This window comes from Phaethon aethereus (genome assembly GCF_964289735.1).
Source record: "Phaethon aethereus genome assembly, chromosome: 1".
NCBI lineage: Eukaryota > Metazoa > Chordata > Aves > Phaethontiformes > Phaethontidae > Phaethon > Phaethon aethereus.
In genome coordinates this window covers 198,133,703-198,161,081 of record NC_138575.1, presented here as the reverse complement: position 1 = coordinate 198,161,081, position 27,379 = coordinate 198,133,703, and the positions used below count along the sequence as shown (strand labels likewise).

General features: G+C 39.9%; 1 protein-coding gene across 1 annotated transcript; it reads right to left on the bottom strand.

Annotated features, from left to right (window-relative positions):
• Nucleotides 1-5,929: 5,929 nt before the first annotated feature.
• On the bottom strand, nucleotides 5,930-27,149 carry HSPH1 (heat shock protein family H (Hsp110) member 1; the record flags this gene model as incomplete). The annotated part of the gene is made up of 18 exons (XM_081996979.1): nucleotides 27,028-27,149; nucleotides 26,138-26,195; nucleotides 22,677-22,817; nucleotides 20,965-21,087; nucleotides 19,681-19,780; nucleotides 18,034-18,167; nucleotides 17,290-17,534; nucleotides 16,111-16,339; nucleotides 15,054-15,160; nucleotides 13,562-13,699; nucleotides 11,163-11,364; nucleotides 10,263-10,394; nucleotides 9,385-9,522; nucleotides 8,832-8,957; nucleotides 8,187-8,294; nucleotides 7,961-8,080; nucleotides 6,629-6,790; nucleotides 5,930-6,130 (listed from the first exon to the last, which is right to left on the bottom strand). The coding sequence occupies exons 1-18, from the start codon at nucleotides 27,132-27,134 to the stop codon at nucleotides 5,930-5,932; spliced, it is 2,571 nt and encodes an 856-aa protein (XP_081853105.1). The 5' UTR covers nucleotides 27,135-27,149.
• Between the last annotated feature and the right edge of the window lie 230 nt (nucleotides 27,150-27,379).

Below are 27,379 nucleotides of genomic sequence, written 5' to 3'. Positions count from 1 at the left end.
TAAACTATTTTAAAGAAAGAGTTAACCCACAAGGCTGTTATGTTGGGAACATAATGGCAGTTATTAAGGAATATTTATATAGGTAACTAAGGTTAATAATGACCCAACAAGGCAGTCTGAGTAAGTGCTTTTTGAGTTTTTTCCACTCACATCCTTAAACATTTCTAGTGGGAGTTTGACCTCCTTGTATACTTCACAGAGATTTCTGGATAAGAAATACGTGTATTTATTATACACTTTTCTAGGATCTTTGAAAGCAGTGGAGTCCAAAGAGTCTTGGAACACAGCTTGAGAAAACCATACCTCAAAAATAAAAATACATTGAATACTGATGTAAATTCTCCCTATTCATAAAGCCACTACAGCAAACCAGTTGTAGGCTTAGGTAAAATTAGGAACTTAGAGAAGTACATTGTAAGTAGATGTAACAACTTAACACACGCTATCCTAAATACTCCATCAAAAGAATTTCAGAAAGCTTCTTTTAGAGTAAGCAAGTTCTCTTCTCTTGGAAGAAAAAAAAAAATTCAAACTTCTGTGTGCTATTTAGTCAGTAACACAGTTAAAGTCACTTAGGTTAAGGCTGATAAGATTAAACTTGTGAGCAATCTATGCCTTGCACTGCGGAGTGTTCTGGTATGTTGCAGCATGAAGGAAACTGCCATCTTGAACATCCTCACCTCCCTACCACCGATACTGAGATCAAAGGGGAAAAACACATGATATTCACATGTGTCTGGTAAGAGGTAAATTAAAAAGCAAGAAATTCATTAAATTGGAGGGAAGGGAGAGGAAGAAAAGTTGAATCACTGATTTCTGCTTTCATTTTTTCCCCTCAGGTTAAAGCACAAGCACTGTAAGAATTTAAATAATCCACTTATAAGGGATCCATCAGTTACCACACCATCAGTTGCTATGAAATAGTTAATGTTCCAGAAATCTGAAAAAAACCCACAAAACAACCCCAAAAAACCCCAAACCACCCAGATTTGTCTGTTCTCAGTACAGGCTTCTTTTATGAATCTTCATTAGAGGAAAATTAGAGCAGTACCTTCTATAGGGGTAACTGAACACATGACAATCCACCACTCCAGGGACTGCAAAGCTGCTTTTTGTAGATCCAGGACTAGATGTCCTGACAGAATTATACTTTAAATGTCTCCATGAAAGTTTTCCTCTGTTCAGGCTAAGCTTCCTGCTATGGCATCCTACTGATTTTGCAATACATGTTCCCATCTTTTTCAGTTTTAGAAGTGTAATTTCTATTTCAGCAGTAATCTATGCAAGCAGTAATCTGTTACAAAAACTTAACCCTTGACGCTACCACTCTACCAGTACCAACAGGAAAGTACTCTTCCACACTTCAAACGTGGTTTTGAAGTCTGATCCAACTTCCTATTGTTTAACTCTAGGAAAAGTATGGGGAACAATTACAGCATTCGCAGTGTTGCCTGCTGTACACAATTGTCTGATGGATCAGCAGAGGTAAAGAATGAACAGGCAGCTCAAAGCAGCCAGTAACAGGGAGATTTGCATTTTCATAATCCAGTTACTTAGTCAATGCAGAAAATTGGGTGCTACTGTGGGAAGCTGCACACTGTAGTGTTGCTCCTGCCCCTGGCTGTGAGAAGACTTAGGGTGCTCCTAAAAGCACCAACTAGAAAAACACTAGGCACAAGTAGGATTAGTTGGTCCTAGAAAGCACCAGCCCTCTTGTGTACTCCCTCTTCAGTAGCTCCGGTGGGACTAGTTTCTCTTCTTCTCTTTCTGGTTTTGTTGTTGCAGACAAAATACTATTGGAGCCACATTGACTTTTTTTTAAAAAGAAACTTTGTGTTTAGTGACACTGGTCTTCCAGCATCTGGTGTCACATGCTTATAAATCCTGTCTGTGCTCCAGTGCATCAGTAGAGATAATCCTCCTCTGGAGTATGCTTCCAAGAGAAATCCTTCCCTCACTGCTTCAGGTGCCCAATTCCCTAGTGTAGTTTGATGTCTACAGCAGAAGATACAATCTCTTTCAGCATCCTCTCCCGCTCCAAGTACCTAAAAATAAGCTTCCTCAATAGACTACAGAGGTTTACTTAAGAGGAATTCTTAATTTTTCAAGCCTTTACCAAGGTCTAACCAGAGCCACTTGCTAAGAAGAATGGATAGGCTGTAACAAAAGGCAGAAAAATCTTAACCAGATTTTAACATCTTATTCTGAACTGCAGATTGTCTCTAAGCTATAGGGTTGTGTGTTACAGATTTTGTCCTATGCCTTAACATCTGGGAAGTTTCCAGGTTCTTTCAGGTACATACAACCCTTGAGGCAAAGAAAAGAAGAAGACACCACCAGTTAAGCAGCTGAGTTACTTTCAACTCACTGCACAACTCTTCCATGCCAAACATGCAAGTTTTAAGCTTTTTGTGACTCTTGTGCACAAGAACACAGAGTAATGGCCTATCACAAACTGTGAAAAGGGCAACACACTTCAATGTTTCTCATGACTGGAGTGCTGCAATGGATGGCTATAAGCTCTTCCAAAGGGATAGGCAGGGAAGGAGAGGCGGTGGGGTGGCTCTGTATGTTAGGGAGTGTTTCGATTGCATAGAAATCGAAGATTGTGAAGACCAAGTAGAGTGCTTGTGGGTAAGGATGAGGGGGAAGGCCAATGAGGCAGATATCCTGCTGGGAGTCTGTTACAGACCACCCAACCAGGATGAAGACACGGATGAGACATTCTATAAGCGACTGGCGGAGGTCTCGCATTCGCTGGCCCTTGTTCTTGTGGGGGACTTCAACCTACCGGACATCTGCTGGAAGCATAACACGGCAGAGAGGAAACAATCTGGGAGGTTCCTGGAGTGTGTGGAGGATAACTTCCTGACACAGCTGGTGAGTGAGCCCACCAGGGGAGATGCCTTGCTGGACCTGCTGTTTACAAACAGAGAAGGACTGGTGAGAGATGCGATGGTCGGAGGCCGTCTTGGGCTTAGCGACCACGACATGATAGAATTCTCGGTTGTGAGGGAAGTAAGGAGATGGGTCAGCAAAACTGCTATCATGGACTTCCGGAGGGCAGACTTTGGCCTGTTCAGGTCACTGGTTGAGGGAGTCCCTTGGGAGACAGTCCTGAAGGACAAAGGGGTCCAGGAAGGCTGGACAGTCTTCAAGAAGGAAATCTTAAAGGCGCAGGAGCAGGCGGTCCCCATGTGCTGTAAGAAGAGCTGGCGGGGAAGGCGACCGGCCTGGCTGAACAGGGAGATTTTGCTGGGACTCAGGGAAAAGAGGAGAGTTTATCACCTCTGGAAGAAGGGGCAGGCAACTCACGAAGAGTACAAGGATCTTGTTAGGTCAAGCAGGGACAAAATTAGAAAGGCAAAAGCCCAGCTAGAGCTCAGTCTGGCCACAGTCGTAAAGGATAATAAAAAAGTTTTTACAAATATATTAACAACAAAAAGAGAGGCAAGGAGAATCTCCATCCCCTACTGGATATGGCGGGGAACATTGTCTCCAAGGATGAGGACAAGGCTGAGGTACTTAATGCCTTCTTTGCCTCAGTCTTTAATAGCCAGTCCAGGTATCCACAGGATATTCAGCTCCCTGAGCTGGAAGATGGGGATGGAGAGCACAATGTACTCCTCATAATCCAGGAGGAAGCAGTCAAGGACATGCTAAACCACCTGGACACCCACAAGTCTATGGGGCCTGATGAGATCCACCCGAGAGTACTGAGAGAGCTGGCGGAGGAGCTTGCCAAGCCGCTCTCCATCATCTATCAGCAGTCCTGGTTAACAGGGGAGGTCCCAGAAGACTGGAGGCTTGCCAATGTGACGCCCGTCTACAAGAAAGGCTGGAAGGAGGATCCTGGGAACTACAGGCCTGTCAGCCTGACCTCTGTACCGGGGAAGATTATGGAGTGGTTGGTCTTAAGAGTGCTCACAGGGCATCTGCAGGACAACCAAGGGATCAGGCCCAGCCAGCATGGGTTCATGAAAGGCAGGTGCTGCTTGACCAACCTGATCTCCTTCTATGACCAGGTGACCCACCTAGTGGATGAGGGAAAGGCTGTGGATGTTGTCTACCTGGACTTTAGTAAAGCCTTTGACAGCGTCTCCCACAGCATTCTCCTGCAGAAACTGGTGGCTCGTGGCTTAGAGGGGTTTACTCTTCGCTGGGTGAGGAACTGGCTGGATGGCCGAGCCCAGAGAGTTGTGGTGAACAGCGTTAAATCCAGCTGGCAGCCGGTCACAAGCGGTGTTCCCCAGGGCTCAGTTCTGGGGCCAGTCTTATTCAGTATCTTTATTGATGATCTGGATGAGGGAATTGAGTGCTCCCTCAGTAAGTTTGCAGGTGACACCAAGTTGGGCAGCAGTGTTGATCTGCTGGAGGGTAGGAGGGCTCTGCAGAGGGATCTGGACAGGCTGGATCGATGGGCAGAGGCCAACTGTATGAGGTTTAATAAGGCCAAGTGCAGGGTCCTGCACTTTGGCCACAACAACCCCATGCAACGCTACAGGCTTGGGGAGGAGTGGCTGGAGAGCTGCCTGGCGGAAAGGGACCTGGGGGTGCTGGTTGACAGCCGGCTGAACATGAGCCGGCAGTGTGCCCGGGTGGCCAAGAAGGCCAACAGCATCCTGGCCTGTATCAGGAATAGTGTGGCCAGCAGGAGTAGGGAAGTGATCGTGCCCCTGTACTCAGGACTGGTGAGGCCGCACCTCGAATACTGTGTTCAGTTTTGGGCCCCTCACTACAAGAAGGATGTTGAGGTGCTGGAGCGTGTCCAGAGAAGGGCAACGAAGCTGGTGAGGGGTCTGGAGCACAAGTCTTATGAGGAGCGGCTGAGGGAACTGGGGTTGTTTAGTCTGGAGAAGAGGAGGCTGAGGGGAGACCTTATCGCTCTCTACAACTACTTGAAAGGGGGTTGTGGCGACAAGGGTGTTGGCCTCTTCTCCCAAGTAACTAGTGATAGGACAAGAGGAAATGGCCTCAAGTTGCGCCAGGGGAGGTTTAGATTGGATATTAGGAAAAATTTCTTCACTGAGAGGGTGGTCAGGCATTGGAACAGGCTGCCCAGGGAGGTGGTGGAGTCGCCATCTCTGGAAGTGTTCAAAAAACGTGTGGATGTGGCGCTTCAGGACATGGTTTAGGAGACATGGTGGCGCTGGATTAATGGTTGTACTTGATCATCTTGAAGGTCCTTTCCAACCTAGTGATTCTGTGATTCTGTAATGTACCAGAAGTACGGAAAACAACTAAACCAAACAAGTCAGGAGATACCAGTAAAATGAACTTTATTTTAAAGCTCATTAAAAAGCTTCACAATAACACTAAGAGAATTAGCATTTCCTTCATTTTATGTACCCCACATGAAAAATGTATTGTTTAGCAAGAGATGAAACCTAGGCGTTTCTGCATGCTACTAACACATTTCACCATCTTATTACCTGATAAGTGCTTCAGACTGTAATAATCAAAAACCTTAGAACAGGAGGATTTCTTCTGGAAAGTCCTTATGAACGGGACAGACACCGGCTTTTTATTGACATACCCAATTAGATGTCCAGATGAAAGAAAACTACCTTGGCATCTACAAATGCCTACGAAGGTTTCGATTACAACCTTTTGAAGGAGCAGTATATTTCAGAGCAAGGGCTTCTTTTCATCTTTAGTGATGCAAATGGTTAAATACTGCACAGAAGCTTAGTATGAACTCACAATTCCACAGGAATCTGGAAGTTACCAAGGCAATTTTCCTTTTAGGATAGTCATGACCAACACTATTACTATTCTTCCTCTCATAACACAACATATCCCAGACAAGTCTTGAGAAAAAAAAATATAAATAGTTCCCAAAACAATGCATTCCCACCCCCTCCATCACATACGACAGCAAAAATATCTTCTGTCATGGGATGAAATAACTTGCTGCAAGTGCAGTGGTTTAGTCCAAGTCCATGCTAATGGTGTTTTGATCACTCGGATGACATTCGCCATTTTGTTGAGGCATTTCAGAATTTTTGTCATCTTCGCCCATATCTTCAGTTTTATAATCACTCTGGTCATTTAATGGGTTTTCTTCCTTAGGAGAGTCAACTTTTGGTTTTGGTTGTGTCACAACAGGCTCACAGACACTGTTTAACTCCTAAAAGAAAGGGAAAAGCTGTGGTCAGAATACACATTAAGGACCCACCAGCTTCACAAAGCTAGTGTGAAGAGTCCTGTGCCCAAAAGACTGAAACTTGCTTCGGCATCTGTTTCCCAAGTCCAAGTTGACAAGTACTTATTGTACCCTGAAATAAATTAACTGGCCTACTTTCTGAAGTGCTGTGGGCAAAGTTCTTCAAATTAATATTTTGGATTTCACACAGGGTTTTTTTCAAGACTATTTTGTACCTACCAGTAACACTGAAAAACAACCTGAGTTTAAGATGACTGAAAGACATAAAATGTCAATAATCTCCACAGAATTGTATACAGTATGGTACAGTTCCTCTGCTTCTCTGAATCTTCTCTGTCCATACTTTCTAACTGCCTTTTAAGAACACTGGAGCAGTAAGATGAAATTAGGGGTGAGAAAGGGGGACAGGTATCAGTTTAGCTTTAGCACCAGCCTCTAAAATTAGTTTCTTATGGTACTTACCTGTAGCTTTGCCTTAATTTCACTTGAACGCACAGCCGGATCCTGATCTAAGCTCTTCTTAGCCTGTGCACTCACAGCATTATTCATCCACTCTGCCACTTCACCAACACACTTCTCTACTTTCATAATTTCCATTTCATCGATGTGGATGTATTTCTCATCCTGCCCAAATACAAACGTTTTGTATTAGTTAATAATGTCAAGTATACTGTCAAAGGTATGCCAACAAGACTATCCCAATTATTTACAACTTAAAATCCTTACCGATTTTCAAAACAAACATAAGTTGGCAACAAGCCAGATCTATTACAGCAAGAGGCAATAAGAAATACAGATATCAAAATAAAGCTTCCTTTGCCCAATAATCAAACAAGAAGCCTAGTTCTTAGAGGCTTCAGAAACAGGTCACACAATAAAACTTAACATGCTTAATGGGGCTGATAAACAACCATCCCCTCCCTCTTGGGGAATCTTACATGGGCCCAAGTTAGTTTAGACAGTGCGATTCCAATGTACAAAGAAAAGGGAAAGGATCAGAGCTGTTCATCTGTAGGAGCATTCCCTACAATGCCACAGTTACACAATTAACTGATATCAGGAGCAGGACCAACTCAGCAACACAACTTATGATTTTAGTTAAGAATCCTAAATGTGGATTCAAGTCTTAAATGTACTATTTTCAGTGACGTTATTTATTTTAAGACTGTAATACTACTGAATGACTTCACTTAATAATGACAATATTGACAATTCAGCTGTGAGGACAATTGTTTCTGATGCAAGTCTATCTCAAAACTGAATTAGCTTGACTGTTGTGAGCTGCCCTATTAAAACGCATTAAGCTGAAACCCAAGGAGTAAATTTTTAAAGAAAGGAATGCTTATCAAGAAAGTAATCTTCAAATACCAATGGCAAAAAACCTCCAAACACCTATATATATAATAAAGCTGGATGTTCTAGTTTATCCTGAGTAGCTTTTACACTAATGCTGCTCACCATGGCACAATTCTTGTTCCCCAAGGAACTGGAAGAGCACACTTCTAAAAAAAGTCAGGTTAGCTTTTGAAAGGTCAAGACTCACACCAGTCTAAACCTCACTCTTTATAAGAATGTCTTTTTTGGCCTGAAAACATCCAGAAGTATCAAGCAACTGAAGATATGATACACAGTGCGAGCTTCTTTGAGTACTGGGAAACATTTGTGGTGTTAAATTTGTGACCTATATAATAGTACATTGCAGCTCATCTGAGAGTGAATTAGAAGCCTCTGCCAGCTGGTGAGCTTCAGTGAAACACTATATGGTAAAAAGAAAGGCACTTTGAGGCCACTTACTTTATTCCTGAATTCCCCAGCTATTGCAGCATAATACTGGAGCCTGTGTCCCAATTCTTCTAACAGCTTTGGTCGTTCTTCTGCTTCTTGATAGCGCATTTCTATTGGACTACCCAATTTCTAGAAAAAGAAATTCCTATGCATTATGTGATTCATTAACATTCATTAACATTGTTTTGTGTAGTATTTTGGAAATTTTGCATTTTGGGCATACTAACAGACCTACCTTTAAATCCTCTAATTTGTCTACATACACCTGCTTAGCTTCATCCTCACCATCTTCATACAGCCAGCCTTCTGTCTCTGTTAGGAGTGCAGAGAATCCCTGCAGATCCTATGTGTCAATATAATTCAACAGGTCAAACATCAAAATATGCACCAATTGACTGTGTTTGTCCTGCAGTAACAGGACACTGGTAAATATTCACATTAATTCTTAGCCTCCTATGGAAAAATTACATTTCTACTGCAGCTTTTGCCTAATTAAGTCACTTAAACTACAGCAGCTTCTGAACTGAGAAACACACACATCTACAACATCAGTAGCATTTATAGCCTTTTGTCCTTGATTAGGCCAATGCTAGGTGTGCAATTTTAATTCAAGTTTTTGGTTATGCAGCACAGCTTCCCCCCCAGTCACCAATTTTATTTGGAAACAAAATTTTACTCCATTTGTGACAAAATTTATTTTCAGGTATATGTACTACTTACTAAGCCTGCACCTAATTCTGGATCAGTCCCAGCCATCATTCAAGTGAGTTATATGGTTTTCAGCTGTTTCCAGGGTGGCTATGAGAAAGCTTGACTACGGAATCCAAAACAGATATTTGGTATCAGTATTTTCAGATAAGTTTCTGAAACCATAACCTACCTTTTCACAAACAAACTTTTCATATGGCCCAGACAACTTGTCCCTGAACTCATACACATATTCCTCCACTGCGTTCTTGGCATCATTTCTTTCTTTCTCCAGTTTATCTTGCATAATCATCTTTCCCTGCATAACCACAGAAAATATTTTAATTAAAAATACCTATGTTCAAACAGCATTCTCAAAACACAGCTCCTGTAAAACACAGTAATCTCCCAGAGGCCTTGGCTCACATAACTGTTGGAATTGTCATTTCCAGGCAATGGACTCACCTGAAGAAATGGGTTGCACTTCTCTAGATTACAACAGCTTGAACCAATCTGTGATGTCATTCCATGCATCAGTGCTCTGACACTATTGCTATAAACAACACTTCAATCTTCCTGATTAACATTTGTCAGTCATGTGTTAAAGGTGGACTGTATATTAGCTCACTGTAAATTATTTGAGTCCACACTTCAGGGTTACAGTAAAAGATCAGATGTTGCCTTAAAAAGCAAATGAATGGTTAATAATTGCAATCAAGAAAGCAGTCTAAACCACACTAACTCACCTCCGTTTCAATATACATATTGAGGAGATCTTTTCCTAACTGCCAAACCAAGTTAGCTTCAATAGGTAGTTCCACATTCTTCACTTTTATCTTGGGTTTTTTAGCTTCTGGGGGCTGATCACCTTTCTTCTCATTTGTCTGAGTTGGAGAGAAGAAAAATAAGATAATTTTCCTGACTTCCTTCTGATGAAGTAGCACTATGATGAAACAAACATTCAGAGGAAGAACATGCAGAGATTTTCTGTGTTCTTTCAGTATCTTCAAAATACACGTGAGGGACTTTCCTTCTATCCTAGTCTCCTTACAGTCTATTTCACGGACAGCAAGTACTGAGCTACAGGAAGGACATTTCTCAGATGTGGTGTATTCTCAGGTTTTCCAGAAGTGCCCATCTGTAGCTCAGCACTTCACTAGAGATACTGACAGTGGCAAGATTTTAACCCAAAACTTATTTCATCTTATACAGATGAAAGAGCAAACTACCAGCAGTATCATGCAGGCATTATGTTTTTCACATAGATTATTTCCTTTTAGGTTTATGAATTCCTGATCTAAACTTTTCTCAGCAGGTCTAATAAACTTGGCCTCTAATAGCTGTTAAACAAATTGAAATGTCTGCAACCCAAATAAATTAGCTGTATAACACTTCATTATGACAGGGAAGTGGTAGAGAGAGACTTCTTGCAGTATTTCTTTTGCAAACTCTGTACGAAAATCATCACGAGACATATACATTATTTTTCACAAGAGATATAAAGGTATAAAAATGAAGAAGGTTCCAAGCACCGAGTTCCTTACTTTTTCCTCGAATAAGCTACCATTTTAAAAGCCACCACTATAGAGTATAACATTTTCAACAGAGTTAAAGGGTCACTCACTTTCTTGACATCTGGGATTTTGTTTTCTTCAGAGGGAGGTTCTGATGAAAGGGGAGACTGTGACGTTTGCTGACCATCAGTTTGTACCTGGGACTGTGTTCCAGCCTCACTGTTCTCTTGCTGGATATTTTTCTGAAATGAAAGCCCAGGCACAAAGGATGTAGAAGGCATGTGCACTTGTATTTAATACAAGTTATAGGGCACTTAACTTCTGACGCACATATTGTACAGAGTGCCCTACAAAGCATTCTGTGCACATGCAGAAACACACACGCTTTAACTAATGGAGATACAGACTAGGTGCAAGGCTTGCAGCATAATACCCTTGCGTGTGTGCGCACATGCTACCACCTTCTCTCACAAAAAGTGGCTTTTAATTTATTGAGTCATAGCTTTTAAGGTTTCCCCCCCCTCAGAAAACTATTAAAACATCAAGTACACCATAACAATGCTGCATTATTCCCCAGTCTTCCGCTCCCCTTCAATGCTGTAGAAAACAATCCAGCTTTCCCTTTCACAAAAAGTTTCAAACATCTTTAGTAATATGAAGGATTACACACAAAACCTTTTAACACAGAGAACATGGATGACTAATAAGCCAAACCAAGTCTTCCTATTTGGAACAGTCTGATAACTATGGCAGCTGTAAGCAACTCCACCCTCAATCTACCCACCTGCTGCTATTTGGCACTTTGCTCAATAATTGATTTTGAAATCCACATACTTTCAAGATAGCACAAATTTTCTCCTGTTCTTAAAGACATTCTGTTTCCTGACATCTATGCACATCTCAATTAACCTCATTTTGCTTCCTTAGAAGGTATTTTTCTTCCAGAGTATGTAACAGCAGAACACACTTTCATCAGTAATGACATTCACACACAAGAAAATTCAACTTACATCATTCGAGTTTTCAGTAGGCCTCTGGTCCTGAGATTCCACTTCAGTCTCAATACCAACATCTTCACTCTCTTCACTTTTAACTGGTTCTACCACAGACGCAGTGGACACACTGAAAATGCCATGAGTATTAACACGGACTTTCACTTTGACTTTAGACTTCTCTCCATCTTTCTGGGCTGCCACATTCTGGATAACATACCTACCTAAAAACAAAAGTATCAATTCTCACACAGTGAAATTAAATAGGTAGTATTACAGAGCCAGGAAAACACCTCCCTTGTTCATAGAGGACACATTTTCTAAGTATTTGACATGTGCCCGTCCCATGGTTCCCAAAATGAAACGAATACGACAAAAAATCCCCCAAAGTATGCTGCTTTTCAGACAACTTCACCTTACAAACCGAAAGGGAGAATGCTTCCATCATCTAGGGTAGGTTCTCCTGCCATTAGTAATACAAAGTAAAATACAAAAAGTGAAAGGTCACTCCCCTTTTCTTGTGCTATCTGTGATGCTATAGTGGGCTGAAAGAAAACTACACAAATATTTAGTCTAATGCCAATGTCAAGTGGTATGTCTTTTTAATACAAGTTATTGCTCAACATAGAAACAGTATTTCTATAAGTGTTCTTTTCAGCTTCCAACATCCATGTAAGTCCACCATTACCTTTTATTCTAGAGCAGAACACAATTGTTTTGTAACTCCTGTAATACTTCAAACAAGCATTGTGAAACTAAGAAACAAACTATTAGTTTAACAGTAAAGGAAGAATCAGATCTCCTTAACATTAAAAGCAGACCTATTTTTCCTGCCTACTACATAGTTATATGTGTATCACCAAAATAGTGACCTAGAGATTACAATGCTTGTACAGCTGCAAAGTACCAGTTCACTTCATCACAGGCTAGATAAACACATGCTTGCACATGCACACAATTCCTCCATCAATAGATCTAAACCACAAGCATACAAGCTTTTATCCTGCTTACTTTACAGGCTAAAGAATGTAATCCTCCCTCTCTTGTAAACTCTACTATTGAGTTGTGACCCGTCCTCCCTTTTGGTAGTCCCATCAGAACTACTGACTCACCCATTAGGACTACTAACAATTCTGTTCTCAGCAAAGAGTTCAAGTGAGCTCAAATCAGTCTGATTTTCAGTTCTGTTCTTACCAGTCTGTGGAACAGCAGTTAAGCATTTTGTTTGTTAAAACCATATAAATTGTACCATCACAAATCCCACTATCAGTCTTTATGGTAAGAGTTCACATGAAAGGAAGTCTGCAGTTTCTGTAACTACAAAATATTGTACTGGTTTCTAAGACATACAGTATTTGAACTTTGTGACTTTCACTGAAACAGCCACATAATTTGCTTCAAAGTAGAGCAAGTAACTGATGTTTCCTGTTAGGATAATAGTTTTTAGTAACTTTGTAGTGCATTAGGTATTAGCTGAAACACTGGTAAATCAGATGGGAGAGGTTTTGCCCTGTATATTCTCCCACCCATTTTAAGAATATTTATAAAGCTTATCTTTAGCACTACAATTCTGATAATACTGCATTTTAAGTGCATTGTTAACCAACAGGACAGCTGTATTGTCAAATACTTAACCAAGACTGATCATTTCTTTTACCACTCTGGAAAAAAGAGTTGAGCTTTCTAACTGTTGCTTGGTTTTGTTAGAAAACTCAATTACTTGACAAGTAGCTTTATCTTAATTTTACATGCAAACATGCAACATTTAATTGCATGCTCAAAAGCAATTATTTAATCAACCTGTCTTTACCATCACAATCTTTTTCTAACTAACCACATTGTAAACTCTTTATAAGTGTCACTGTCAATGTTGTAATTTGTCAAAAAGGATGAAAGAGTTCCTTATAAGTGTAACCTAGACAATTCAAATCAATACTGTAGTCTTGTAGCTGACACTATTTCAGGCTGCTTTTATTAAAACTTATTCAGCATTATGTCAAACCCAGAAAGTACAAGAAAAAACAGCAACTAGTTACTCAGGAAGCATTTAAGTTTTTTATATGTATGAGATATTTTTCAAATATTCCTAGATTACTTTAGCAATAAGCAGAAAAGAAGATTTAAAAAGTTATTTTTTGCAGTGATAGCCCCATTCTAGTCTTGGGCATTCAGCTGTAGTTTCCCCTCACCTCTTCATTGGGCTGAAACAATAGAAAAATAAAAAATCCAAATTCAGTTACCTATGGAATGGGAGAATTGAAAATTGAGTCCTTCAGACACAAATCCTAAATATATGTCATACATATATTTATATATGTATATGACATATATATATGTCATATACTGTAACAGAACACAGTTACAGAACTGATTGATGACCAAACAACCTAAGACAAAACCATTTCCAAGACAATTACTTACCAATTTTTGACTCGGGATATGGGACTCCATTAGGATCAGAATAAAAAGCTTCCAACTCAAATGGACCTTTCCTATAGAATGTAAGAACCTTGGAGAAAGGTGCTGCATGATTTCTGCTGAAGACCTCATGAACCCTATAATTAAGAGAAAATATCACTTTTAGCAGATTATTTGGGCTGAAAGGCTTTGATCTAGGGTCAGAAGTCTTCAGAGAAACATTGGCACACTTTGACACATTTACCCTTTTGAACAATTCCAAGAAAGATACTTCACTACTGTACTGTAACGAAAGAAAAGTTACTGTTGTCTACTCTAATGGAAAATTATCCTATTCCACTAATTTTGAGTCTTAGAAGCAAATACATTTAGATGTAGGTGTCAATTCAGTGACAGACTATCAGCAGACCTCCAAAATTTGTTTCCTGCACAGACATTATTCTGAGCTTGGAATAGCATAATTTAAATCATAATTTGCACCCTTCCTCAGTTAGTGTCAAAAGGCTAATTATAGCCCTGTTAATTCCTTACTCATTTATTTTCTGTGGCTCAGTTGAAAACCCTGACACCGGATTATTATTCATTCCTTGACATGACAGAAAGACAACCAGCTGTATTTCATGTTCTTCCTCCAGGGTCTGTCTGCTATTATGCCAGTGTGATTCCAATTTCCAACTGAATTTTGTCTCCTAACTATGGAAGGATCTCATTTGATAACCTAAATGTGAGAAAATCAGAGCTTCACCTAGAATGTGAACCCACAGGTTGCTCTCAGAGGCATGTAACAGAACAATTAGGTTCTGCATCTCCACGGAAGACAGACCAAAAAAAAAAAAAGGCTGAATTACAAAGAATATGAGAAAGGTATGAACAGGTCTCTCTAGAACTCTAAACTTCCCAAAAGTTTAACTCAGACTTCTTTACATTCTAGACAGCAACTCCGTTTCCCATAGGCATGGCACAGTTAACAGAGCTCAGAGTCTTAAAACACTGCAATTGCAAGAAATTTCTCTTGCAAAACCCTAAGAGTTAAATCCTTGCTTCCGCTTTCAGCCAGACAAATAGCATCCAGGTAACCTCACAATATTTACATAGTGCATAATGTTCCCACTAAAACAAGAATCTAGATTAGGTGTTAGGAACACCTTGAGTAAACAAGCTAGAAAGAAAAGTGGGATTGGGATCCAGCAGTTGTTCTAGCTCATTTTGTATTCCAAAACTTGACAACTGGATAAGGGCAATGCAAGAGAAGATACTGGTTGGTAGCTCAATCACAATTATTTTTAATCTTTACTTTTTAACATATGAGGAGTTATGGTTAGAATTTCAGTGCATGCCTTTACACAATCTCCACTGTCAACTCTCTCTGGTACATGGCCTATGGGCCTTCTGCATCAGAATGCCAAGACCCTAATTTAAATGCAACCAAGAACATTATCTTTGAACCATGAAGGCCAAAACCTTCACTGAACTGTAGTTTGAGCTACCTACCCTTCAGTGTCCTCTGCTTCTGTGTTCCATAACAGAGATATTGGGAATGGTGTAGCATCTGTCACAGAGAATTCTCTCACTTTAAAAGCTGGAGAAAGAATTGCACACTAGACAAAAAACAGACATGCATTAAAGTTGGTTAACTGCTCTACTCCACCCACCCCCAAGATAGCTAAACATCTTTAAATAAGAATGAGAACTGCATTGACTTTACTAAAACAGAGCTAGGCAAACTGCTTGATTTCAATGGAGTATGGTAAGAAAACAGAAATCTCAGAAGCATTTATACTCTTTGAGTTAATGGGACTTTTGGCCTTATTCTTACTGTAGGCTTGTGAAAAAAAGGTAACAGTCTAAACAAATACCAAGACTGTAAAGAATGGAAGTGCTGTATTACATAGTCCTAAAGTAGTGTTTATCTTACAGGTTCTGCTTCTTTCCCTAGAGACAGCTGATACTAGGGATGGACAGTGAGTAGTGAGATGGGGTAAAGAAACAAGTCAAAGCAGCAAGTGTGAAATAAGAACAAGCAAAGGAGAAAAAGGAGAAGGCAGAATGAGTCGTTTGCTTGTAAAATACAGTTCACTAGTTGGAAACTGTAAAAATGGTGGGGGAATGACAGAATAAGAGTCCGTTTCACATTGATGGAAAGCTGGATATCAGAAAATGCAAACTTGCAGTGTGTTTTGGACTTTCCACAGATTCTTCTCATACACTTTGTTGATTAAAAAATATCTCTTCCCTCAGCTTGACTGCAACTTAAATTTTTCTCAGTCAAGATCCCTAGATGATGTTCCTTTGAAGATAAGAGTGGACTGCTTACAGAATACAGCCAGCATCAGCACTTTCAGTAAAGTACTGCACCACAAAGGAGTAGTTTGGACTTAGAAGTACTCTGCACTTTTTGAACAACATAGTCCCATAAAAAGATCCAGTGCATATATATGTTCCTCTGCATATTCTAAAATGGATCACTTCTGCCTTTTCTCGTAACTGCTTGCCTAAGTTGCTTTCAAGAAATGTAACTTAAGATTATCAAGTGTTGCCAGTACTATACCTGCAGAGCACAGCCCCTAGCTATGGCTTCATCTGCATTCAGTGTTGTACTGATATCCTTGCCAAAGAACTTAGCAATTCTCTCTTTAACAGCAGGGATGCGGGTTGCTCCTCCAACAATCTCTACAGCAGTTACATCTTCCACTTTCAGCTGTGTTTGTTCCATTAATGAAAGCAGAGGCATCTCTATCCTTTGCAGCAGGTCAGCACACAATTCTTCAAATTGTGACCTAAGGAAAGAAATGGAATTAACCAAAAAAATGCCTGTCCCACCACTAAGATCTCCTGGTATTTTTGTTTCTAAACTGGTGCTGTCCAAGTTTGTTAACTACACTGCAAAGAGACTTAAAGCTAATCCCCTGTGAGTAGGCCAAAGTGACAACCATAGACAAGGTAGTATATGAACAGCTGCTTACAGGATTTCCTATGCTGCTATCAATGTAGTTAACTAAGATAAAGGTATTGTTTGGACAGGTGCTATATATTTCCCACTTAGCAGAGGTTACAGATAAGAACACAGAAAAATACAGAATACAAAAAATAAGGATACAGAAAACACTGATACTTCCTTTACAATGAAAAACTGTTGCCTAAATACTGGAAGGAAGAAAAAAATAACACCACCACCACTCTCTTGGCAGTAGTTACAGAAATAACAGTGACTACAAATTTGTGCCTGTGAGTGCATGCAAGCGAGAACAACAGAGACTTGATTTACACTCGGGCCATAATCAAGTCATCCCCTATAAGCACCATTTCTGTCTTCCATTTCTCTGCCAATATCCACAGTACATTAAGAACTGAAAAAAAAGGAACAAAGCTTCAATTGTTGCTATTTTAAGAACAGTATGGGATTTAGATTACCTAGAATACGCAGGAGGCCTAAATATGCAGCCAACCCCCCTGGGTCTGGTTTGCATGCATCAATCCATTGTTTTAAGAATGTGTCACTCTACAAAAAGAATCCAAGCTTCTTATGCACGCATTATTACACTGAAATGTTGCTCAGGTAAGCTGAACATTACATTTCACAGCCTTAGTTATTCTAGCATTACAAAAATGCCACAGCTATTCAGTACTTGCACTTAATTTTAGCACAGTAAGTTTCTTTCAAACACAGAAAGAAACACTTGTTTAAGAAATACAGCCAAAGTAACTGCCTGTCTTGTACAAAACTCACCTGTTCATTTTTCCAGATACATCAGTGTCATTCATGAAACACTCAATATTTAGGGGAATGTCTGTGCTATTTGAACTCATTAGTTTCTTCAGCTTCTCACATTCCTGATACAGACGAAGAAGAGCTCGAACTTTTGCTTTTGGATCCAGTTTGTACTTTGATTTTATTTCTGCACAAAAGTAATCTACTAGCTTTCCATCAAAGTTTCTTCCACCTAGGAAAGGGTCAAATGCTGTGCCAAGTACCTAGTTTGAAAGAACACAATTATTTAATTTCACACTCAGTGAAAATCAAATGGAATAGCAGTCTTCCAATATCAGCAAGCCTTTGCTTCAAAAAAGGTTGGGGACAAGTCAGCACTATCTTCCAGTGCACAGGCTTAAATACTTCAATCAACTACATTAGCCAAAAATTGCTCTTCACTATTACTGTGGAAGTAACTCTAAGTAACTAGGTGACAATCCTAAGCATTCACAATTTTAATCCATACACACATTCATTTAGATAAAACAAACTAAATGATAGCAGTTTTAACATGTGTCTTACATTGGTGTGTTACAAGGAAACTTACAACTTTGAAACCATCCTAATAAAATGAAGGACACCGATAAAAATCTTCACCTTTTGATTTGTTGCCACTTCCGATACATTAAATTATTTAATAATTTTAAAAATAAGGCAGGTTGACAAGCTATTTCATTGTACGGTGTCATAAACCCTTTCATTTTAGTTTAATCTTACTACCTTTAGTTTACTCTTGTTGAATGCACAGGCCGATACTTGAAATGCAGAATGTCCCATATCAATAAACACAACTATCCGTGGCTTCTCTTCAGGAGCTGGAAGGTCTTGTTTATAAATTCCATAATTCAGAGCCACTGCAAAGCAAGTGTCAGATACTATCAATGCAACACCTAGTGAGTCTCCAATTGCATGCCATCACATCCCTGGGACTATTAAGCTATAGGATCAAGAGCAGCAAGACAAATCCAGACATACACTTAATGCAAGATCTTACCTACATGGAAGCTTTGTTCCATTAATATATGCTATAGGATCTGAGAAGCAAAACATCCTTCCTCAGTCACGTATATGCTCTCTAAGCATTTAAGCATGCAAAACTAAGAAGCAACAAACCTATTCAGGGGTTTTCTACTTTGACTTGTTTATTAACCACTTTTTTTTGCTTTCCATAGTAATCAAAAACACAGAGCATCTTTACAAAAAAACCCAAACCCAGTTTTGTATTTTCAAGGAATATCTCCCAGACACAAAGGTTTTGTCTGAGAATGGTATAAAGTGACCATAGACCATAAGCAGGGGGTCCACACTTACACAGATCAAGAATTCACACTACCACACATTCTCCGTAGCACTCTTTGCTATATAAAGAATTAAGCTGAAGCTAGATGACAGAAAACATGTACCTATGGCTTTTGCAATGATGCTGTCAGATTTGCTCTTCCTTAGGTGCAAGTAAGTGCATAAAGATCATAATGTCAATGAAACAACTACATTTACTAGAAACCCTATACATTACCAAGTAGATATTGATCTGAAACTGATTCTAGAAAAACATTTTAAGACACCATGCCATCAATGCATATTTAAGATTGCTCTAATCCTTAAGAAAAAAAAAAACATAGAATTGAAAAGCATGAATCCAGCTGGCATGCACTGATCATGCTCATATGGAACATTCTCCCAAAGTACACTCTTCCCTTCTTATTTAACTAATGTGGGCAGTAGGAACAGAAAAGTAATCGTCTTCTGGTGCAGACCTCTATTTCCCAACCTTTCCCCCAGGAAACAAGTGCTAGTTATTATGCCATTTAAAAACATGAAACAAATGCTCTCTCACCAAATGCAAACAGAAAAATGCAGGAAGACAGTAAGAATGCTTGTTTTAAGAAAGACCAAGTAAACTCTTCGTTCTGCCAGCCTGTTTTTAGAGTTCCCAACAGATTAGCAAAGGAGATTAATTGCCTTTTGTGTGTGTATGTTTTAAGCCACAATTATACTGACAAAAGCCTTGGAAATTACTAAGTGTTGAAGCTTAATCAAGGAACTTCCTTTAAGAGTGCCTAAATCCCACATCATAAGTTTCTTTTATGAAATCTGGACAGTAAACTAAATGGACAAGTAGTCTAGGCATATGTGGGGACTCGTAAATAAGTACACAGGGAGATAACTATCACTAAAGCTTCATCTGTTCTACCGCTTCACAGAAGAGATTACAATGAAAGACTGTGAATCAGAAGAGCAGCAAGAAGTTTTTAGAACATTTAGGTCTCGTGTCTATTTTTCAAATCAGCAGTGTTTCTTAGAGTAACTAAATGCACCCTCTATCACACCTTTCTTTTGCAGAAACTGTTATTTTACCCTACTTACCTGCTGTCATGTCATTCATTAATCTAAGACAATTTAATCCAACAATCTGAGCTGCATCCAGAAGGGACCTCCTTTCAGCATCTGTGAAAAATGATGGAACCTGAAGAAAGCAGGTGGGAATGGGAAGTTATTTCCAGGAAAATAAGACATCACACTGTTTATTTGAAAGCATTAATTTAAAAATTGTATCTATTCCCCCACTGAGGAAGACACTTGCTCACTGCCAAGTCTTTTAACATGCAACTACTATACCAAATCAAGACTTCAAATATTCTATTCAATTAAGCTGAGATGGAATTAAATGAGCATCAGCTAGTTTACATAAGCACACACTAGCAAGAAACAAATGAGTTATTTGTATACAAATGCTAGGAACCCTAATTACTGGTCCAAATATGAAACTGGGTATTATGGAGACAGAGACATGGAATAACCTTAACCAGAATTCGTAGATGTACTCCTGTCCAAAAAAGTAAGGAGGGAAGGAGAAGGAAAAAGTACAGCAATATAACAGATGTGAGATGCAAAGAAATAAGGGATAAGGAATAAAGAGAATCTGCTTTGGACAACATGATTTTGGGAAAAAAGTGGTAAGAGATTCTGAAGGAATACGTTGTTGAAAGTTTGCTAGAGTTCTCTAGCATTGGCCTTGGACCTCTGATGTCCTCAGGGACAGAAACTACATCATTAGAAGACACTAACCTTCTAGGTATCAACTGGAGAACAAACCCTTCTAATAATAACAGAACTAAATATTCCTAGGTGCAACATGAGACAGACTTGTTCAAAGAGTCATTGAGAACACAGAGGCAGATGTTATTTTATACTCAGGCTTTGCAATTGAATGACTGTTCTTTATTTGAGGTCATTTTCTAATTGAAAAAAAATAGCTTACTAAGACAATGAACATAAACAGGACAGAAACTAAGGTTTTCAGCTGCCAGAGGGCAAACTTTGATAAACAAAGGTGTCTTTAATGAGTAATTAGTGTGCTTAGTCATGGAAACAAGCTGCAGCAGAATGGTATATATCTGGGTCCCAGAAATGTTCTGGGTCCAAAAGTTCAGACATCTCCAAGACAGCGAGTTCATGAAGTGGCTCAGTGTCTGGAATATGGAAGTGGCCCTGGGATTTCTTTAAGTCAAAAGCTCTAAAGCTAGTTAGGATTAATCCCTTTATAAGTGCTTATATGGTGTTCTTTTTCACTCTACATGATTAGAAACAAAATGCCCTCAATAGCTGAAGTTACAAGACGTAATGTTCCTGTGCACTACAATTACTCACAGAAATAACACAGTCTGTTACTGGCTTTTTCAGGTTACTCTCTGCAGTCTCCTTTAATTTAGTCAATAACATAGCTGAAATCTGTTCCACACTGAAGATATGCTCCTCATCCATGTACATGACCTGGATAGCAGAAATAGGTAAAATAATTCCATTATTTCAACTGGAGCAAAAATTACTTACACTTAATGTTTTTTGATACACTGCTGGCTAATACTCTATCAATCATAACATGCTTAATTATTTCATTATAGAACTTCACTTTACAATTTAGTTTCCCAGCTGAGTGTCTACAGAAGCAATAATTCCATTTTCACAGACTTAAAGCATCAAGAACCATATGTGGAGAGTCTCTGAAAGGAAGAACTGCACAACAGTTCACCTATGCACATAAAACAACTAAAAGCTTAAGATGAAGCTCAGCACAAAGTTTATATGCTGCTCCCTTACCAAGAAACTATTCTTGGATCACCATTTTTCTGTGTAATAGATTAAATGGCAATGATGAAGTGAAGGAACAAGTTACAAATGATTCTTGAAAACAGCACTTGCGTTTTATTCACATCAGTCCAATTTGGGAAAAGTTAAGCATTTCAGTTTTAATAGAAAAACTGTTCTCTAAGCATCCCAGTCTTAGTGAATGTTACTTACTGAATCAATTCTTAAAACTTTTTAACAGCACTTAAATAGAAAAAATCCAACACTAATTTGTTCTCCAAACAGCCTGAGAACAAAGTACCAAGTTCCACTATTCTCCCAATACTAAACTTTCACATACAGTAAAAGACTCCTACACACACAGTAATTAAAGGGAAACATTAATTTCTGTCTGAATTTATCCGTTAACCTCAAGTCACAAACGGCTTAAGAAAAAGCATCTCCTCATTTGTAAAGCTTGACTACTCTTCCAGTCAGAATTCTTTCTAATGTATAATCTGTTCTGTAATCTCTTCATTACCTAGGCCTGATCTACACTGAAGTTTTGAGGCATGAATTCAAGCTATAGAGAAAAGTAGCAAATTAAATGCCCAGCCCTAAGCTAGGGTCTTCAGCAGCTAGGGTAAAGCAGCATTGTCCATTCAGCCAGCAAGGCTTCGTTACCAATATTTTTATGTACTTCTGCAAATGAATACAATGGTATTAACTGCACCTATTCTAGGAAAAGCTGACATTGTATAAGCAAACTCCTTGAAATATAAACAAGAGTCAAACCTGCAAATGTGGTACAAAGTGGTTTTGAACATGTTACAAGTAACTTCTAAGCAGTCCATTACAGACAAACATGTCACTCATTTATAGTAATTCATCTAAAGAGTTCCTACTACTTTATAAGGAATTTGTAGCCATGTAATTAGACTGTTGCAATGCATTCCACAGGAGTGACAGAAAGGTTAATACTTTGAAGTAAAACCGTATGACCTCAATTATCTTGGCAGTTTTTCTGCCAGGGTGTTTGAGCTGGATGTGCAATCTACCAACAAATGCGAGAAGCTCTCATTTCAGTAATTACTCACAAACGAACCTTAACTTGATAGTTAACATCCACTATATAAATATGAAGCTGTCTATTCATACAAGAGCTGCTCTTTATCAGAAAAGTTAAAGAAAACCTTTAGGGTAATTAAATTAAACCCCTGTTTTCATGATTAGGTGCTGAAATGTAAATTTTGAAATTTAGCTATAAAACCCAAAAAGATACACTGCGAATTTACCTTTACTCCAACTCCATCGTTCTTCATAGGAACCAAATCATAGCTCAACTTTTCTTTTTCCTTCTGAACAAAAGGATCATTAAATGCACGGCCATGGAATCTCTTGAAGTTAGATACTGTGTTGCGGGCATGAGTAATTTGCTGTAAAGAAATACACGATATTTAGAAATCCACTCTTAATCAACCTGCAATATTCAGTGCTGCTCTATATGCCCCCAAACATCAGCCAACTTTTAAGACACCTGCTCACTCATCACATCCGTTTCTGTAACACCTATAATCACTATCAGGTACTTTATATCAGTTCATTACTACAGAATATTATATGAATCAGAGACATAGATACTTACAGACCATTGTATCTTAAATATTATAAGGATTATACAAGTACCTCCAAAACCTTGAAGCAATCAAGTGAGCAACAACAGGATTCATAGTGCCTACTATATAGTGACGTATTAGTCACCTAATTTAGACAGGATTCAAACAAAGATAGGTGCCATCCCCACAAGCAGTTACAGTGCTTGTAAACTGGCACTCCAATCCCAGCCACCTCATCTCCACCTGTTCGCTTTAAACCACATTACATTAAGTGCAAGCAACTGTTTTTGCAGCTACTAAGCGTCAAGCTGGTAAGTCTCCCCGTACATTTCAATACTTAATTTTTTCCCTTGAGCTACTTTTAAACCACCTCATTTCCCTGTTCATCTTCACCTACCAGCCACTCATATTCTTGCACCAGACTGAAGAACAATACAGTGCAGACAACAGCAAGAAACATGAGACTTTTTTGGTAACAATGTCAGTTTAAAGTATATGCTAAACTACAGTACAAGCTCCCCACAGAGCCAACTGATCTAGAGAAACATTCTTTATCAGGAATGCACTGCAGAACAGAAATTAGACCAGCCTAAAAGAGATACTGCAAGTATCTCAGAGTAGAATGAATTCTATTCTATCAGAGAGAAACTATAAAAGCATGTTCTCTCCAGAACAGATTTAGGCCAGCACCAACAGATTGTATGATAACAAGTCAAATGACTAGCATACCGAGAAAGATTTCGAGCATTCACTACCCTCAATGGAAAGCATCAGTTTCTTATTGCATGCAAAATTTTCCATCATGGAACTGAAGAATTTGAGCTACATCTTACACTAGATAACTATGCAACTGTGACAGTTCTCAACAGAAAAGCTCCCTGACAAAGAAGCAGGCCATACTCATGCTATTAAGCAGTAACTTTCAAAAGGCTGTATGTGGAGAGAAAGATGTCACACCCAAATTCCCTACTGCGAATCATCCTTGGTTTATTAATTGCCAAACAGTGTTCAGCAATTATTAGTAAAAGCACTAGTTAGTACAGGCCAAAAATCACGCCAGGAACTACTCTAGCACTTTAACACAATAGAGTATTTATGTTCCTGTGGTCAAGATGATTTCCCAGCATGGTTTCATTTATTTGTATAGCCGTAACTTCAGAGTACTTGAATGCTATGTAATTCACAGCTGTATTGCTGAAGAACATAGAAGCAAAAATTATTACCATGCAGTGGGCAGAGAAGCACAAACACTCTGGTAGCTTTTATAGCCTAATTTAAAATTAACCTCTGAGCCTTTTCTAAGAGAACAATTTTAAGATACTTTTAGAGTAATTGTATGCCATTAGGTCTGTAGTATGTTTTCAGATCTTCCTGTTTAGTCACAATTAAGAAAGCTGAGAGCTATGGTCTGTTAACTAACATACCATTCTCATCTCTAATGCTACTGGACTTCTCTAAAGAAAAACAGAAATTCTCTGAAAAATTTGCTCCAACAGCAGCTCCTCAACTGTTAAAGTAAAAGAGCACCTCTGAGTATTATGATTATGTGTGAGAGAGCTCATATTGTTGAAGTCACCAGTCAAAAACTGGGTTCTTTTTTTCTCTTGTTTTGTGAGCTTTTTTGTTTGGGTTTTTTGGTTGCTTGTTTTTGTTTGTTTCTTTTTTAAACTAAGAAACTCATTTAAATGAAAGGGATCATTTTACTCTCTGATTTAAGTAGCTACTACACCCTAAGGCACAGAAAACACAACTCTCGGTTGTCCATGTCAAAAAACCTCTACATTTACAAAAGAAACACGATTTACATCTCAGGCAGTCAGCCAAACTGAACTGCTTACAGCAAGAGAAATAAATGCTCTGAAATCTTTCATCATTTTAAGTATCATTCTTTCCTGCTAGCAAAAATATTTAGTTTCAACTGCTATGACAAGCAAACATGAAAGACTCAATGTAGTAGCATCTTATAAAGGTTAGTCTGAAGGTAGCTGAAGTCACAGGTGTTCATCACTGCAAACACATGCTTTTAAATGCGAATCAAGAGACAGAATCTACTTCATTTTCAGCTTACTTCACATTTTCAACAGCATTTACTGGAATAATCTAACAATACCGAAACACACGCAAGAGTATATAGGATTCAGATCACTTGCTGTTTTGAGTAATGACTCATTTTTGCACACTGATGAATCATACTAGTTTCCGACTTGAAACAGTGGAAGCAGTCAAATAAACAAAAGCAATGCTAAAATGAAATTTAAGGCAAACCCATAAACATATGTACTTACTTTATTACTCCAAATGTTAACCTGTAACTGAAAGTGTATGTGTGCTTGTGAACATTTAGCCTACTCATATTGCCCTGGCTGTTCAAAATTAAGAGGGGAGCTATTACAGTGGGGAAGAAAAGTCTCCTTTAGTGCTCTCTCCATGGAAACCCACTGCAGTCCTTTCACTACAAGAGAGATCTGCACAGGCCAGTGGAGGCTGCACACTTGGTCTCCACCAGCGACACTTATGTAACTACCTACAATACCTGAGGATGTACTTAACCATTACATTTAGTTATTCTAAGACCTGTCAGAATTAAGCTCTCCTTTTAAATTAAATATACTACTTTAATGAAGAAAACGTTAAATCTTTCAGAGCACCTCAATAAAAAACCTAACTAGGGACTTACACCTTCAAAAACACAGGCATTTACCTTTCAGTGAAACCAAAGGTAGTAAGGTACCTAAATAGCTTTAAGAATCTGAGCCAAGATTCTCCTTTTGCACCTAATTTCAAGAAACTATATACAGCATTTAAAATATTTTCCTTCAAGTACAAGTGACATCCTACATACACCCATTAGGAAAAAGAAACCCAACTGACCTTCAGTTATCAGAAAAGAAATATGTTCAACTGGAAAATATTATCATTAGTGAGAGAGAGAGAAGTAACGTTCTAGCAAAAACATCCTACATTTCTCTGAGAGAAACATGGCAGCATAGTGCAGCATTTCTAAAATAAAGGCTTGACAAGGAAAAATGAAGTCGTTTGGTTTTAACTACAGCAAGCAAACTCTCTTTACACCCACTGGTACTTTAACAGTTTGCACTGGCCGATTTACTGTTATGCACAAATGCCAGCATATGACCTACCTGGTTCTTAGCCGCGACACCAATAGCTCTGTTTTTGGATCCAAACGAAACCACCGATCTGAAAAGAACAACAGGCTAATTAACTCAGTACTGACAATAAACGTGACTGAGGACTGTCACAGACACATTTTCTACAGTTGCACACCAAAGTCTTTCCGGTGATATGCCATTCTTCCAGCTTGTGGCAAAACACTACAATAAGACCCTTATCCACCTTAAAGTCTTGGCTCGAATCCAGGACTTTTCACAATGGTTTATCCAAACAGTTAAACACGATGATCACAATTACGAGCTCACATCCAGACTGCATCCTGCCTATCCGCGTTTGGCTGCTAACTCCTAAAACAACTAAACTCCTGTTTTGAGCCTGAGGCTTTCTGGACCTGACCTCAGACTAAAGGTGAGCTGTTCTGGGGCTAAAAGTCCACCCGACTGCAGAGAGAGTTGCGTGTCTATTGTCCCCGTGTCCCATTTAAACCAGACTGCCCCAACGGGGATTCACCTCGCAGCCGCCTGCTTTCCCAGCCTGCCGAACCACCACCAGCCGAGAAGCCTGCCCACCGCGGGCTGGCCTCCATTTCCAGCCCGGTGCCGGCGGGGCACGCTCCGACCCCGTCTCGGGGGGGAGGGGGAGGCGGGCACGCAGCGGAGCGCCCGGTCCCGTGCCCCCCAGCAGCCCCTCAGGGACCCGTACGGAGGCGGCGATTACCGGGGATCGTGCTAGCCCCACGCGGCGGGCACCCCCCCACACACACCCCCCACCCGCCTGGAAGCTTCCAGCACCTTCCAGCGCGGGCCCTCCACCGACCGTTTACCGGCTCCTACCTGCTACCTTCCTCCCCCCTCCACCCGTGAGGGACCCCGCCGCCCCTCCTGCGCTCCTCACTCACGGCGTGCACCGGTCGCTGAACTCGTTGGCGACGGTCTCGATGCCGCCGGCCCGCGCCACGGCGATGTAGCAGCTTTGGAAGCCCAGGTCAAAGCCCACCACGGCCATAGCCCCGCCGCCAGGGGGAGACCCCCGCCCTGCCCCGGCTCGCTCCCGGCGTTGCGGCCGCCTGCCCCGGTACCGCGCGCGCCGGCTCCCTGCGCAGGCGGGAAGGGAGGGGAGTGGGGCCAGCACCGCCGCTTTAAATATGACAATGAGACGAAGTTTCCAGAAAATGCGGCAACCACTCACCGGCTCCACGTGCGGCTTCCGCTTCCGCCTTCGGCGGCGTTCTCGAACAATTCCTGCCAATC